Genomic DNA, 17041 nt, shown 5'->3' on the forward strand with positions numbered 1-17041 from the left:
GTTACATGGCTTGGGAGGCATAGCCTCCCCAAGACACTGGTATGCTTTGAAAGGCACATTTGATGCCCTCCTTGTATAAACCGGTTTGCACCAGTCCAGGGACCCCTTGTCCCTGCTCTGGCGCAAAACTGGACAAGGGGAATGTCCACTCCCCTGTCCATCACCACCCTAAGGGTGGTGCCGAGAGCTCCTCCGGGTGGCCACATGATTCTGCCATCTTGAATTACAAGGTGGGCAGAAGCCCCTGGGAGCATCTGAGTGGCCAGGTCAGGTAGGTGACGTCACAGCTCCTCCTAATAGGTGATCAGCCTGCTAGGGGACCAATCCCCCTTCCTGGGCTATTTACAATCTCCCTCTTGGGTGGGTCCTCAGATTCGATGTGCAAGATTCCAGCAGGACTCCTCTGCATTGTTCACGTCATTTTCTGAACACCGGGACGGATATTGGACCCTCCAGGAACTGACAATCTGCAACTTCAGCGACAACTACGCTCTGCAACATTGGTTCTCCGGCTCCTCTCAGCAACTGCAATATTTCCCCGGCTGTGCATCCTCTGAGGGCGACGAGTATTCAGTCTGCACAAGAAGTAAGAAGGAATCTCCCTTGAAGTGAAGGAGTCACTCCCCTGCATCCACAGGCACCAACTGCAACAACGACCTGCTAGGTGGATCTTCTCTCCTCTGGAGCTGCATGGATCCTGCATCAAAGGTGGTGGTCTGGAGTGGTCCCCTTGGCCCCCTCTACCAGCTGGCCAAATAGGGAGACGGTAAGCCTCTTGCAAGACAGTACCCCTGTGCACTCTGACTCATGCAGCTATCAAGGCGTGTTTGTTCCTCCTCAAAGCGATCTTCAGGCTCCGTGTAGCCCTGGCCCCCAGGACTCTTTCCTGCAAAGCTCAGTCTCCTGCCTGCTGCTCCAGCAACATTGGACTCCTCTTCAGGTATGCTGTGTGGGCCTCACTGAGACTCCTGTGCCTACTGCCAGTGGGGACTGCCTCCTCTTCTTGTGGCCCTCCCAGCTGAGAGACTTTGGGTTGAGTCCCCTGGACCTTGCTGGTCATCTTCAGCCTTCCAAACCTTCTTCTCTGTCTCTTGCATTTGCCAAGGCTCGTTGGTGGTTTTCCAGCACTACTAACCAACTGTATCTCAACCGCTAATGTGGGACATCACTTGCATCACGTCTGGGTCTCCTCTTCAGCTCATGTGCTGCACTGCTGACCTTCTTCATCCACTGTCGACCTGGTCCTGCATCCACAGAAGGGTGAGTAGTGACTCCTGCGACCACTGGACACTCCAACTGGGACTGGACTTGGTCCCCTTCCTTTGCAGGTCCTCTTCTGTAAATATCCACCTTTGGGGTCTTCCAGTCTTGACTGGGTCTTGCATAATCCTTTTTGAAGTCCTCCTGTTGGTTTTGGGGAAAACCAGGGACTTACCTCTGCTCTCCTGTTCTCTGGGGGTCACTCTGGAACTCACCTCTTGGGGGTCCTAAGTTCTCCAGCTCCCCTCTACCGATTCCACTTCCTTGGGTGTGGGACTGCCTTTCACATTCCACTTATTTAGTATAAGGTTTGGCCCTCCCCTAGGCCTCTCACTGTTTGTTATTGTTTTTACCAATGTCTATTGCTGTCTATGCTGTTTCCTGATTGCTAATATGTATATAATAATGTGCTTACGTACCTCTAGTTGGGGGATTGTCTATACAATATTTTAGTATTTGTGTTACTATAATAAAGTTCCTTTATTTTTGTAACACTGTGTGGTTCTTTTGTGTGTGAGTGCTGAGTGACTAAAGTGGGATTGCATAAGCTTTGCATGTCTCCTATATAAGTCTTGGCTGCTCATCCACAACTACCTCAAGAGAGCCCTGGCTTCCTAGACACTGCCTACACTTTACTAACAGGGGATACCTGGTATACGGTGATAACACCTTTGGTGCTCACCACACACCAGGCCAGCTTCCTACAGCCCTTCCCTGATCCATAATGTGGTACTGTAAACTGGCAGCCAAAGGGTTTGTGCTGCAGGGCATTGGGCCTTCTTGTCCCAAGGTCAAAATAAACATGAAAACTTGTCCTTGGCCCCAAACAATATGTCCTGGGAGACGATTATAGGAATTCCACACCCCTGCTGCTTGCTCCCTGCTCACAGGTGAAAGAGAGTTCCTGGCTCTGCAGGAGGAGAAACCCAATGTGTTCTGTGGGTGTGGGGCACCACGAAGTAGATGACTGCTGAGAGGGATCAAAGCCAAACCTGACCCAAAGTATGCTAGGGCCCTCTCATTCAGAGCGGTGTAAAGAGTTATTCACCAAGCTGTCACCATGTGTCCTGGCGTTCCCACAATTAACCGTGAAGGCCTTGTGCTGCCACTGGTACCCGAGAGAAGCGACTGCACTGGCCTCCCGGGGCATAACAGCGCTAGAGCTGCTGAACAGAAGTGAACTGGAGTCCAGTGCTGCAACTGCCAAACACAAGCACACTTGCACTGGCTTCCTGGGCCGCAACTGCCAAAGACGAGTGCCCGTCTGTATTGGCCTAAAGGGCCATAACTGCAGAAGATGAGTGTCCACCTGCATCAGCCTCTAAGTCCATAACGGTCAAAGATGAGCATTCGCCTGCACCAGCCCATGGAGTTGCAATTGCTGGTAATGAACACCAAAGTCTGTGTTGGCTTGAATGCTGTGGCTGCTGACAAGCCCAGCAGACACGCTGCTCAGCACCCTTGACCCTGAAGTGGGCCACTGTCTGTGGTCTCCCATCCCAGCGCCAAAGCTCAGACGTGTACAGATGTTGATTACACTGACCCACAGCATTTTCTCATTGGCTAACGGCCTGCGAACCCTCACTCAAAATACTGTGGGATTCCAGTGCGGAAAGGGTTGTACTTGGCACAACTTTGCACATCCAGAGCAGGACAGATCCCAGGACAATAGGGCCAAATAAACAACCACCACAAGTGGGGGCCAGTGGCCAGTGAAAGCCCTGTGATCCCACCCCCAACACCGAATGGAGTTTGACACTCAGAGTAGTGCTATAGGTATACCCCCACAGTGACGAAGTAACACATCATATCTCTGTATTTGCAACCATACACATATTTTATTTGCAAGCATACATATAATTTGTGCACGTAGCTTAAACAACATGAACAAAGCCACAGTCCATCGGGTTTCCATACGCCTCTGCCAAAGCCCAACTCTTGTAATGGGACATGATGAGGAAATAAATACAACTGTAACACGCATTAGCATGTGGGTTAACTACACTCTTTTGTGGTAGGAGCTGCTTAACTAATTCTCCACTGGAATACATGGAAACCTGCATGGTCCCTCCTTACTCAGTCGACCTTTTCTGAAAACTAAGACATAGGCTAAATATCCAGAGTTTTGACAGGATAAATTTTGAAAATCGATATCTTGCCTGGGCAGTCTAATATATGCTTGTCTCCTAGGCTGTTCAGGGGGGTGCTGTGGTGCACTGCAGTACACTAACAGAAAATACCCTCTGTCTGGTCAATGGAAAAACTATTCCCCACATTGTTATCACTATCTCCCTCTTTCCCGTTTGAAAACGTTGGAGAACATGTATATCTGCACTAGGCAGCAACAGCTTTTAGACAGCAGAGTTGTGGCTGGAGGAGTATTCTTTTATTTTCGTTTAATATGGGTTCATAACTTAGGTGTCTGCCATCACACTACAGCACAAACTTACGGACACTTACCAGCTCAATGTTTTATTGCGCTCTGCAGAATACACGCCTCGGGGAAAAAATCTCAGAAATAATAAGTATAGTGTCACTTGAATCGCGCTCTTCAAACAGGGGTAATTTGGTGCTTACAACACACCAGGAACGCGCCACTCACGACTCAGAGGCGGACCTCGCACGAGGTGTGTCTCCAACAGCAGCGTCACTAAAAAGACGTGACCCTCGCAGCCATCTTAGAGAGTAGTTTGTACATTGGTCGTCGATAGTTTAGGACTAAATCAGAAACGCGTTTTGAAGCCACTAAACTTTGTTTTGATAAATGTAATGTTATTTGATGCGTACTTTGTATTTCGTTCATGTTTTTAACATGAGTGATCTTTTTTTGCAACTGCAAAGCAAAAAAAAAAATCTGTGCTTATACTATAGCCTGATATTACGAAGGTATATTAAAAGAAGTCGGCATTTCGTAATTTCACGTCAGAGAGGTGAACTCAAATCATTCTACTATTTCCCAGATTCAGGGGTTGCTATGGTTTACGTATCCATGACTACTCATTGCTCCCTTCTCTCAGTGTGATCATCGTTGGTGTGACTAGCGTCTACGCGGAGGTACCGTATACGTCATGTCCGTTCTTGTCTCTGCTCCTTAGTGTGTCTGCCGGTTCCCTGTCTCAGCGTGTCTGTGGGCTCTGAGATGGTGTCACCATGAAGTGTCATTACGAAGAGTTGGGAGTGCGCAGGGATGCCACAGATGATGATCTTAAGAAAGCTTACCGTCGCCTGGCTCTCCGGTGGCACCCAGGTACCCGGGATCTTAGGACAGGGACAATCAAAATCTCTTTGTTTGAGGAACGGGGGCTGAAAGTGGGGTGCCACTGAGTGATTTATATAGCAACCAGCGGTGGTAGAAAAATTTCAGATTCGACATCCCCAAGTTACCTGTTATCCTGATTACGAAGCGGAAACGCCATCACATTTGTCCCGATGATGTCATCACGAGACCTTAAATTAAATGAAATGGGTTCTGTCAGCTTTCAGCTCTTCTCTGTTCTCCCATTCATCTTCGATCAGTGTTTCCACTGTGCCTTTCACTTTCCCATCGCTCTTCAGTAGACTGTCGCCTCGCTTGCGCTCACACTTATTTTCTTATTTGAAATGTCTCAATCTTCACTTGACATGTGAATCGTGTCTGGACTAACATTTCAAACTCAACGTCGTCATATTCCTCACCCCAAAGGTGTAGTGTCAGTTGGGTACAAGGCATTTGAGAGATCGAGGAAAAGTATTTGGGCATCTTTTTTCTCGACGTGCAGTTAATGTAGTCAAATTATTTTTCTTGCTGTAGTAGTGCTTAAGCCTTTACGAAATCCTGCTAGGTAGGGTGCTAAAAGATTACTCTGTCCAGTGTACACGATAAATTGATGAGCTTGTCGTTTATCAGTGACACATTACTAATCCACGGGACTTTGATGTTAGATCTAATTGGAAGGTGTGAGATATTGGATTATTGGTTGGTTGGTTGAGGGGATCAATCAATCAATCATTCGTATTTATAAAGCGCGCTACTCACCCATAAAGGGTCTCAAGGCGCTGGTGGGGGGGGGGGGGCAGTGCTCGAAGAGCCAGGTCTTGAGCTGCTTTCTGAAGGAGAGGTGATCAGGCATGGCGCGAAGGTGGCTGGGCAGAGAGTTCCAGGTCTTCGCTGCCAGGAAAGAGAAGGATCTTCCTCCGGCGGTGGCTTTGCGGATGCGGGGTACGGCTGCCAGGGCCTGTCCGGTCGAGCGTAGAGTGCGCGGAGGAATGTAGAAGGAGACGCGGTTGTTGATGAGTTTGGGTCCGAGGTTGTGAAGGGCTTTGTGTGCGTGGGTGAGGAGTCTGAAGGTGATCCTCTTGTTGACTGGGAGCCAATGGAGTCTCTTTAGGTGTACGGAGATGTGGTGGTGGCGGGGTATGTCCAGGATGAGTCGTGCAGCAGCGTTCTGGATCCGTTGGAGTTTCCTATGCAGCTTGGTGGTGATGCCGGCGTACAGAGTGTTCCCGTAGTCCAAGCGGCTGGTGACGAGCGCGTGGGTGACGGTCTTCCTGGTGTCGGTGGGGATCCAGCGGAAGATTTTGCGGAGCATGCAGAGGGTGTTGAAGCATGCCGAGGTCACCGAGTTAACTTGTCTCGTCATGGAGAGGGATGAGTCCAGGATGAAGCCGAGGTTGCGTGCGTGGTCGGTGGGTTGGGGAGTGCTGCCTAGGGCGGGGGGCCACCAGGAGTCGTCCCATGCGGTGGGAGTAGGGCCGAGGATGAGGACCTCCGTCTTGTCTGTGTTCAGTTTCAGCCGGCTGTCTGTCATCCAGTTCGCTACTTCCTTCATGCCGTCATGTAGTCTGGTCCTTGCTGAGGTGGGGTTGTTGGTGAGGGATATGATGAGCTGGGTGTCGTCGGCGTAGGATATGAGGTCGAGTCCGTGTTTGCGTGCGATGTTCGCCAGGGGGGGTCATGTAGACGTTGAAGAGAGTGGGGCTGAGGAAGGATCCTTGGGGTACGCCGCAGATGATCTCCGTGGCTGTGGATCTGAAGGGGGGCAGGCGGATTCTCTGAGTCCTTCCGGAGAGGAAGGAGACAATCCATTCCAGGGCCTTGCCTCTGATGCCGGCGTTGCTGAGGCGGCGTATCAGGGTGCGGTGGCAGACCGTGTCGAAGGCTGCAGAGAGGTCCAGGAGTATGAGGGCCACGGTTTCTCCCTTGTCGGTCAGGGCTCTGATGTCGTCCGTGGCTGCGATGAGGGCGGTTTCGGTGCTATGGTTGGCCCTGAAACCGAACTGTGTGGGGTCGAGGGAGTCGTTGGTTTCCAGGGCGGTGGTGAGTTGAGCGTTGACGATTTTCTCAATCACTTTGGCGGGGAACGGTAGGAGAGAGATGGGTCGGAAGTTTTTGAGTTCGGTGGGGTCTGCTGTGGGTTTCTTTAAGAGGGCGTTGAGCTCTGCGTGTTTCCAGCTCTCCGGGAAGGTGGCGGTGGTGAGGGAGGCGTTGATGACGTCTCGGAGGTGCGGTGCAATGATGTTGTCGGCCTTGTTGTAGATGTGGTGCGGGCAGTGGTCCGATGGGGATCTGGAGTGGATCGAGTTCATGACGCGGGTGGTCTCCTCGGTGGTGGTTGGGCTCCAGGTGAGGATGGTGGTGATGTCGGTGGCGGGTTCCGGGGGGGGTTCGCGTTGGCGGTCGTGAAGCTGTTGTATATATCGGTGATCTTGTGGTGGAAGAAGGTTGCAAGGGAGTCGCAGAGGTCTTGTGAGGGAGGGATGGAGTTGGTTTCTGCGTCCGGGTTGGAGAGCTCTTTGACGATTCCAAATAGTTCCTTGCTGTTGTGGGCGTTGTTGTCAAGTCTGTTCCGGTAGGCTGTTTTTCGTGCGGCGCGGAGGCGTTGGTGGTGTTGGCGGGTGGCGTCCTTGAGAGCTGACATGTTCTCCTCGGTCTGGTTGAGGCGCCACTTCTTCTCGCGGGCGCGGCATTCTTTCTTGGAGTCCTTGAGGTCGGGGGTGAACCAGGAGTTTTTCTTGTGGTTGTTGGTGTTAGCTTGAGTTTTCAGGGGGGCCAGGAGGTTGGCGCAGTCGGAGATCCAGCTTGTGAGGTTGTTGGCGGCTTCGTTGGGGTCGGTGGTGTTGGTGGGTTGGTTCTGGGAGAGGGTTGATGCGAGCTGTTCAGTGGTGATACGATTCCAGTGTCTTCTTGGTGGTTGCTGGGTGTGGTGATGCATGGTGGTCTTCTTGAAGCTGAAGTGGACACATCTGTGGTCCGACTAGGTGAGTTCGGTGGCGTGGCTGAAGGTGATGTGTTTGCTGGAGGAGAAGATGGGGTCGAGCGTGTGTCCGGCGTAGTGGGTGGGGGTGTTGACTAGCTGTTTCAGTCCCAGGTTGGCGAGGTTGTCCAGTAAGGCGGTGGAGTTGTTGTCGGTGAGGTTCTCCAGGTGAAAGTTGAGGTCTCCTAGGAGGATGTAGTCGGTGGACGAGAGTGCGTGAGGGTTGACGAAGTCTGCGATGTTTTCGCTGAACTTGGTGCGAGGTCCTGGTGGTCTGTACATTAGGGTGCCTCTGAGGGTGGTCTTGGGGTCGCTGTGGATCGTGAAGTGGAGATGTTCGGCGTCGGGGAGTGAGTCGTCGGTGTGGGTCGAGATGCGACTGGAGCTTTTGTGTGCGATGGCGATGCCTCCTCCGGTGCGGTTGGTGCGGTCTTTCCGGATGATTTTGTAGCTGTCGGGGATGGCTATGGCGATGTCGGGTGTCGAGGAGGGGTTCATCCAGGTCTCGGTGAGGAAGGCGATGTCAGGGTTCGTTGAGTTGATGAGGTTCCACAGTTCGATGGCGTGCCTGTGGACGGATCGGGTGTTGACCAGGATGCAGTGGAGATTGCTTCCGGGGGAGTCGTTCTTGACGGGAGCGGTGTGAGTCCGTTGGCAGGTGAAGCGGCAGTTGCTGCAGGTGAAGGGTCCGTGGGTTTGTTTCGGGGTGGCGCAGTGGCAGCCTGGCGTGCGGCCGGGGTAGAGGTTGGCGAGGGTGGCGGAGTCGTAGGTCAGGCGGGGGTTGCGGGGGCCAGGGGTTCGGGCGCTGGGCGCGGTCCAGGCGCGGACGGGCGCAGACGGGCTTGCCTTCGGCGCGCCCGCTGCGTGGCCTCGCAGCGGCCGCCATATATGGGGTAGCTGGGGGAGGAGGGGTCAGCTGGGAGGTGGGCGGCGGGAGGGTAGGCGGGGAAAAGCGAAAAACGTCGTGAAAAATCGGCGAGGCCGGAGAACGGCGAGGAGGCCGGAGAGAAAACAACGGGGGTGAGAGAAACGTGGCAGGGGGACCGGGCACTCACGGGGGGTCAGGCACTCGGGTTACACGGAAGAAAACGGGGAGAAATCAATCACTCAAGCCAGTCACACGGGGCCAAGCACTCGGGATACACTGAAGAAAACGGGGGGAAATCAATCACTCAGCCAGTTACACGGGGCCAAGCACTCGGGAGAAGGAGGACACCAGCGGGCAAGACGGCAGCTGGAGCGGAGCTGAGAGTTGGAGAGAGGAGGCAGTCAGGCACTGGTGGCGCTGCGGAGGTGGGGGAGCGACCTACCCTGGGGTCAAGGGTCGCTACCTCCGCCTCGCAGCGGCCGCCATATATGGGGTAGCTGGGGGAGGAGGGGTCAGCTGGGAGGGTAGGTGGGGAAAAGCGAAAAACGGCGGGAAAAATCGCCGAGGCCGGAGAACGGCGAGGGGGCCAAAAGTGGACAAAAGCTGTGGAAAAAGAGGCAAAAAGCGAGGCGAGGGCCAGAGAACGGCGAGGGGGCCGGAGAGAAAACAACGGGGGTGAGAGAAACGTGGCAGGGGGACCGGGCACTCACGGGGGCTCAGGCACTCGGGTTACACGGAAGAAAACGGGGAGAAATCAATCACTCAAGCCAGTCACACGGGGCCAAGCACTCGGGATACACGGAAGAAAACGGGGGGAAATCAATCACTCAGCCAGTCACACGGGGCCAAGCACTCGGGAGAAGTAGGACACCAGCGGGCAGGACGGCAGCTGGAGCGGAGCTGAGAGTTGGAGAGAGGAGGCAGTCAGGCACTGGTGGCGCTGCGGAGGTGGGGGAGCGACCTATCCTGGGGTCAAGGGTCGCTACCTCCGCCTCGCAGCGGCCGCCATATATGGGGTAGCTGGGGGAGGAGGGGTCAGCTGGGAGGTGGGCGGCGGGAGGGTAGGCGGGGAAAAGCGAAAAACGGCGGGAAAAATCGGCGAGGCCGGAGAACGGCGAGGGGGCCAAAAGTGGACAAAAGCTGTGAAAAAAGAGGCAAAAAGCGAGGCAAGGGCCAGAGAACGGCGAGGGGGCCGGAGAGAAAACAACGGGGGTGAGAGAAACGTGGCAGGGGGACCGGGCACTCACGGGGGGTCAGGCACTCGGGTTACACGGAAGAAAACGGGGAGAAATCAATCACTCACGCCAGTCACACGGGGCCAAGCACTCGGGATACACGGAAGAAAACGGGGGGAAATCAATCACTCAGCCAGTCACACGGGGCCAAGCACTCGGGAGAAGGAGGACACCAGCGGGCAAGACGGCAGCTGGAGCGGAGCTGAGAGTTGGAGAGAGGAGGCAGTCAGGCACTGGTGGCGCTGCGGAGGTGGGGAAGCGACCTACCCTGGGGTCAAGGGTCGCTACCTCCGCCTCGCAGCGGCCGCCATATATGGGGTAGCTGGGGGAGGAGGGGTCAGCTGGGAGGTGGGCGGCGGGAGGGTAGGCGGGGAAAAGCGAAAAACGGCGGGAAAAATCGGCGAGACCGGAGAACGGCGAGGGGGCCAAAAGTGGACAAAAGCTGTGAAAAAAGAGGCAAAAAGCGAGGCAAGGGCCAGAGAACGGCGAGGGGGCCGGAGAGAAAACAACGGGGGTGAGAGAAACGTGGCAGGGGGACCGGGCACTCACGGGGGGTCAGGCACTCGGGTTACACGGAAGAAAACGGGGAGAAATCAATCACTCACGCCAGTCACACGGGGCCAAGCACTCGGGATACACGGAAGAAAACGGGGGGAAATCAATCACTCAGCCAGTCACCCGGGGCCAAGCACTCGGGAGAAGGAGGACACCAGCGGGCAAGACGGCAGCTGGAGCGGAGCTGAGAGTTGGAGAGAGGAGGCAGTCAGGCACTGGTGGCGCTGCGGAGGTGGGGGAGCGACCTACCCTGGGGTCAAGGGTCGCTACCTCCACCTCGCAGCGGCCGCCATATATGGGGTAGCTGGGGGAGGAGGGGTCAGGTGGGCGGCGGGAGGGTAGGCGGGGAAAAGCGAAAAACAGCGGGAAAAATCGGCATGGCCGGAGAACGGCGAGGGGGCCAAAAGTGGACAAAAGCTGTGGAAAAAGAGGCAAAAAGCGAGGCGAGGGCCAGAGAACGGCGAGGGGGCCGGAGAGAAAACAACGGGGTGAGAGAAACGTGGCAGGGGTACTGGGCACTCACGGGGGTCAGGCACTCGGGTTACACGGAAGAAAACGGGGAGAAATCAATCACTCAAGCCAGTCACACGGGGCCAAGCACTCGGGATACACGGAAGAAAACGGGGGGAAATCAATCACTCAGCCAGTCACACGGGGTCAAGCCCTCGGGAGAAGGAGGACACCAGCGGGAAAGACGGCAGCTGGAGCGGAGCTGAGAGTTGGAGAGAGGAGGCAGTCAGGCACTGGTGGCGCTGCGGAGGTGGGGGAGCGACCTACCCTGGGGTCAAGGGTCGCTACCTCCACCTCGCAGCGGCCGCCATATATGGGGTAGCTGGGGGAGGAGGGGTCAGCTGGGAGGTGGGCGGCGGGAGGGTTAGCGGGGAAAAGCAAAAAACGGCAGGAAAAATCGGCGAGGCCGGAGAACGGCGAGGGGGCCAAAAGTGGACAAAAGCTGTGGAAAAAGAGGCAAAAAGCGAGGCGAGGGCCAGAGAACGGCGAGGGGGCCGGAGAGAAAACAACGGGGGTGAGAGAAACGTGGCAGGGGGACCGGGCACTCACGGGGGGTCAGGCACTCAGGTTACACAGAAGAAAACGGGGAGAAATCAATCACTCAAGCCAGTCACACGGGGCCAAGCACTCAGGATACACGGAAGAAAACGGGGGGAAATCAATCACTCAGCCAGTCACACGGGGCCAAGCACTCAGGAGAAGGAGGACACCAGCGGGCAAGACGGCAGCTGGAGCGGAGCTGAGAGTTGGAGAGAGGAGGCAGTCAGGCACTGGTGGCGCTGCGGAGGTGGGGGAGCGACCTACCCTGGGGTCAAGGGTCGCTACCTCCGCCTCGCAGCGGCCGCCATATATGGGGTAGCTGGGGGAGGAGGGGTCAGCTGGGAGGTGGGCGGCGGGAGGGTAGGCGGGGAAAAGCGAAAAACGTCGGGAAAAATCGGCGAGGGATGGGGTGGAAATCATGCTCAAGTACCAGTCGCAGTCTCTGCAACAGTGAACCACTGAAGTTCCTATGCTAACCTATGCTTAATCTTCCGGTACCTTGGCACAAAAGTAGTCAGGCTTAATTTAGAGGTGATGTGCAAAGTATTTATCCACACAGTCATGAAGCGAAAACACAGCACAAGAAAAATCCAATTCCAATAATTGTAATAAATTATTTGACATCAAAACAACAAAAATATGGCCTACCGTGATGGAGCGCAGATTGGAGACAAAGGGTGGATTGGGCCCATTCTGTGCTTACATTCTGACTTAGAAGAAATTTTGTAGAAAAATGTGACTGAGAAGGTAAAGTTCAGCAGGGCAAGGCTGCAGGTGGTGTCTGAGGAGAATGTGTCACCATGAAGATTTCTACGTTTGGAATTAGTCTCATTTTAAGAAGTCGAAAATCTCCAGCTGACGAAGCTGTAGCTGGTGAGGGCTCCACAAGGTTAGAAACCCCTTCTGAGAAGAGCTGCTGAACAGGATTCACTGCTGCGGAGAAGAACATAGTGGGAGCTGCCACAACTTTAGGCTGACCAGCTTGGGTGGATCAACGAGCAGAAAGGTCCAGGTCTCCGCTTGGTTCTCCAACCACTTTTTTGGCCAAAAATTTAATAAGTTCTAAGTTATGGATTTTGGCTATCTGCGCACATCCCAAGAGTCCAGGACTGGAGTGGAGGGTCAGGACTCACTCAAGTAGGGTCCTTGTGTTGGCTCAAGATGGTGAGAGCCTTTTCTGTCCATGATGCTCTGATCGGAAGGCCAGCCAACTTGCATTTGGAATCACACTCGTAGTTCTGGGTACAAGCAGTCGAGCAGGGCTCAAGCAGCAAGGACAGGACTCTGAGGATTTAAGGCAGGCTTCAGGCAGTAGAGCAGTCTTCTGAAGTACATGGCAGCAGGCAATTCTTGGAGAAAACTTTTGCAAGTCCAGAAAGTGAACTGAAGGGTGAGTCTGAGGGTCCTATTTTTATTCAAGGTGCCTTCTTTGACGTAGGAGATGTTTCTAGGGTTTCCCTTTGAAGTGCTTGGAATTTCCTGCCTCCCCTGTTCTGGCTCCAGCCACAATGGACTAGTGTTAAGTTCTTTGTGAGAAGGTAGGATGCAGTCTATTTGCTTGTAAGTGGGGCTGTGCTCAGCTCTGCCCTCCCATCCTGCCAGTCGCAGCCCATCCCTACATTGTGTGGCTGTCTGGGAGGAGTATACAAAGTCCAGTTGCCAACTACACCCAGTCATGTGACCCAGGAACAGACTGCAGACAGCAAATAGGGCAGGGAAATGGCAACTTTTTAAAAGTAGCGTTTTCAAAATTGGGACATAAAATCTGACTTTCCATTAAAGAGGATTTTAAATTATTATTTCTGAGACACCAAACATGAATTGTCCACATATTCTGAATAAAAAAGTAGCACTTATTAAATGTAATAAGGTGACCCAGTGTTATCCTATATGAAGGCAGTGGTGAAAAACAAATTTGTGATTTTTTCTTTCACTGCCAGGACATGTAAAACCTAAAAGTATTTGTCCAGCATTTTAATTACAATGTACGCTGCCCTACGAGCTACCTGGGGCTTACCTTAGGAGTGACTTAAATGTAATAAAAGGGAATTGTAAAGACCTGGCCTGGGGGTTATTTTGCCAAGCTGAACTGTCAGTTTAAAACTGCATTCAGTCTGCTATGCAGCCCCTGGTCATGTTTTAAAGGGCTTAATAAGTAGATAGCACAATGAGTGCTGCAGACCCACTACTAGCATTTAATTTACAGGCCCTGGTATATATTGTTTACCACTTTAGAAGGGCCTTATAAGTACGTTAAAATAAGTCAAACAGCTGTAAGCCAGTTTTACTATGTTTTAGGGAGTCAGCATGAGCATGGTTAGCAGTGTTAAAAGTGCATAGAGCACTAAGGCCAGCAAAAATGATTTCCGAAAAATAGGAGGGAGGGAGGCAAAAAAAGTTTGGGGAAAACCACCCTAAGGCTGACAGGACTAACAGAACGCTGATTAGCTATACGCCTGAGGTGTCCTTTAGATAGCATGTTAGTTGCATAGCAAAAATTGGGGTGTATGGACAACATTACTTTGCAGAGACATGCTGGGGTGTCCTCAGCAGTCTTCATAAACTCTTTATTTGCTATTATTGTGTCTGTTTTCTAAAGGCAGTCAAGCAGAGGTACCAGAGAGAAGGCCACAATGAAGCAAATTGTCTCTGATACCTTTCCCTTCTGTTCTAGTGTCTCAGCCACTGTAATTTGGAGCACTTCCATGGTCTGCCAGCAGGTTTACCGAGTATCCAGTAAAAAGATCAGGAAAAATCCTAATGAACCAAATGCAACCCATGGGCCAGTTCACATAGTTCTTGTGTGCAGGTAATATGGATTTGCTAGTCTGTATTCAGAAAAGACACACTTCTCAGGAGGATACGAACAGCAGTCCCAATTATCCTTGTCAGAGTTCAGCACTGGGAGAATATTAGTGGTTTAGTTTTGGTCGCACCAAAAGTACAATATTATTAACAACCTCTACCCAAAGACTGACCATTCGCAGTCAAGAAATTAAGACCATTCTTGCCGTGCAGCTGGCTTAAAAAGCCAATGAGATACTAACATATGGCATGAAGTGAAGAGAAAAAAAACTCTTGATTCTAAAGATCTGGAAAGGGGTTGATAAATGATCCCTTAAATTCAGGGATTGTACTGAATAATTCTGGAATGATACAGACTTACTGTACTTTCATTCCTGTAATGCTGTTGGCATGTCCTGGAACATCTGGTGATGGAGATGCGCTTGGGTATTTTCCGACTAACTAGGCTGCAAGGTCCTTATGAAATCTGAGTGGTTTAATCCTCCAATCTGACCTTGATGTATTCTTTATCTAGGTGGGTCTTGCAGCTTGCCCTCCTTGCCAGTGGACAGCTGTTTTTAAACCGGAGCAGTGGAGCATTAGCTTGTGAAGGGTCTGGTCTCAGCAGCATGACTTTTCCAAGGCCTTTAGGAGTTAAGCGGAGCATAAATGGGTCCTTTTTGGCTAATACATGTCTTTTTTTTTAAGTGCAGATAAAGTACACCTACTAGTTGGATGGCACAAGTAGTTTGGAGGAACATCGTGTGGCACAGGCAGCCAGGATGTAGGTGATGGAAAATAAACTGATGGCAGTTAGTTGTTGCCAAGCAGAGGATTTGAAAGTGTGCTCCCAACGCAACAATATGCAAATCCCAGGCCTTGCCAAATCCATACAAATGACTAAAGTGGAGCTTTTTGTGGAAACTATCCTATTGGAGATCTTTGGCCAAGATAATTGTTCTCGTATGTTTATGGTTGAGTGTGCACATACCTGACTCCGAGACCCATTCCTGAAGCACCTCAGCAACCGTTCATCGCTCTTCTACTTAAGTACAGCAACAGAGACACAGTTTTGAGACTTGCCAGAGAACATGTTCCACTGCAATATCGGGGTTGAGATATCACAGTATTTTCCAATTTTACATTTGTAGTGCAAGAAGCCATGAAGAAGTTCACTAGTTTAAAAAAAAAAAAATGCTGCACAATAATGGAGTTAAATATGCCTTGTTATACCCAGAAAAACTTTGAGTTGAACTTGTGGATAAACTGAAAAATGTCACTGATTCCCAAAGCTGCTTTGACATTCATGAAGCATTGTTGGGTATCGGAGACTTTAAGGTCCCAGCGGGATTCTATGTCTGCATCCATTATCTTAGGTCATGATCAAGGTGTTCTTGGTGATATTGAATAGTCTTTACTCTCCTTATGGTTTTTGACCTGGATCAGACCCAGATGATGTGATGTGGATATCCTTATGTGTATTTTTGACCCATTGGTGCATTGATTGATGTTGGGGTGCATACCATTAACTATATGTAACAATATATCCCTCGAACCCCTGTCCCCTGTGGTGAGGTCCATCAAAATGCTCCCACTTGGTCAACACTTACAGTTGACCAGTGCTATAGTTTTATTAAAGAGGGCTGTTGCGCTGGTAAATTGGATATTCAGTGAGGGTGGGGTACTGGCTGCTTGTTTGCTGGGTGAGGTAAGGGGATGATGATATGTATAGTGTTGTTTGATTTTAGTGTTAGCTATATGACTCACCACTGCTATAAAACATTATAACGATTATAAGAGATGACAAAGGCACCTGTAATCTGATTTTGGCTGAGATTATCAGGGTCTTGACTAACTGCTTCTCAAAATTGTAAACCTACAGGGCGCATTTCACAGAACCACAAATAGCTGAGTACTGATGGACATAGGCATGGCCGGTTTGGTTCCAACAACAGGCTACCACTTAAAGCAAGCCCCTGCCACTAGAGAGGATATTAGAAGCCATTAAAGACTTGGCTACTGACAAGGCCCCGGGGTCAGGTGGACTTACAGCTGAGTTTTATAAGGCATTCAGTGAGAGCTTATGTTCATATCTTCTCAAGATTTTTGCCAAGGCTATTTTAAACAGTGGTCTTCCCCCTCGCTGTGTGAAACCATTAATATAACTCTTTTTAAACTACAAAACACCCCACAGTCTGCTTTATCCTGTCACCTGTTTTTCGTTCTCATAGACAGTAAGGTACTGGCTGACATCATTGACAGTTGAATAACACAAGTAATCAAAGGCCTGGTCCTCCCAGACCAAACAAGCTTGATGCCAGCTAGATCTGCTGCACACAACATAAAGATTATTATTTGCAGTGATGCATTACGTTAAACAGGGACTCCCTGCAATCATTGTCTTTTTAGATGCTGAGAAGGCTTTTGAATCAATTTGGTTGCCTTTTTCTGTACACTGTGTTGCGTAGGATGGGTTTGGGTGTGCAAATATTGTGCATAATCTCCATGATGTACATGTTACCAGCTGCCTGGATTCTTATCAACAAAACTTTATCAGCAGCAGTGGTGCATTCATGATGTATAACACAGGGATATCGCTTGCTTCAGCTCCTCTATTTTCATCACTATGGAGCCACTGGCATACAAGTTGAGACAACACCATACACACAGAGAGGTGATGTTCATACAGAGACATGGAATAGTGTATGCAGATAACATTTTGTTTGTATGGTACCCGAGGGAGAACCTAATACCTATTCTGCGTAAAATTGCTAAATTTGGTGTGTACTCTGGCATTGTGATTAAGTGGAGCACATCAAAGAAATGCCAGTTGATGCCATCCACCCAGACTTTTCCCAGAGTACCCGATCCATGGAGGGAGGAACAATCCGATACCAAAGCATTAAAATTCACAGGGACAAATAGGTTGTTATAGATGATAATTATGGCCCAGTGAAATCTAGATTGTTTATACAAATGGATAGATGGATTAAACTACTCTTATCCAAGGGAGGCAGAGCAGTGTTCATTAAAATGGTGGTGATTCTATGGTTTCT

The 17041-nt window shown here is 51.1% G+C and overlaps 2 protein-coding genes across 3 annotated transcripts in view; one reads left to right on the forward strand and one right to left on the reverse strand.

Annotated features, from left to right (window-relative positions):
- The window catches only part of RAD1 (RAD1 checkpoint DNA exonuclease), a 75410-nt gene extending 71517 nt beyond the window's left edge, over nucleotides 1-3893 (reverse strand). The window contains exon 1 of the mRNA XM_069220718.1: nucleotides 3721-3893. The gene's annotated coding sequence lies outside the window, so the exon portion shown is untranslated. The remainder of the gene's footprint in view (nucleotides 1-3720) is intronic.
- A 431-nt stretch (nucleotides 3894-4324) lies between these two features.
- Nucleotides 4325-17041, forward strand: part of DNAJC21 (DnaJ heat shock protein family (Hsp40) member C21) — a 191935-nt gene continuing 179218 nt past the window's right edge. Inside the window, exon 1 of one of the 2 annotated variants that reach the window (XM_069220760.1) lies at nucleotides 4325-4507. In XM_069220760.1, coding sequence (XP_069076861.1) covers nucleotides 4411-4507 — 97 coding nt within the window. In that variant the 5' untranslated portion in view covers nucleotides 4325-4410. The remainder of the gene's footprint in view (nucleotides 4508-17041) is intronic. The other variant, XM_069220748.1, reaches the window with a different exon arrangement.

Source organism: Pleurodeles waltl, chromosome 1_1 (assembly GCF_031143425.1).
Source record: "Pleurodeles waltl isolate 20211129_DDA chromosome 1_1, aPleWal1.hap1.20221129, whole genome shotgun sequence".
NCBI lineage: Eukaryota > Metazoa > Chordata > Amphibia > Caudata > Salamandridae > Pleurodeles > Pleurodeles waltl.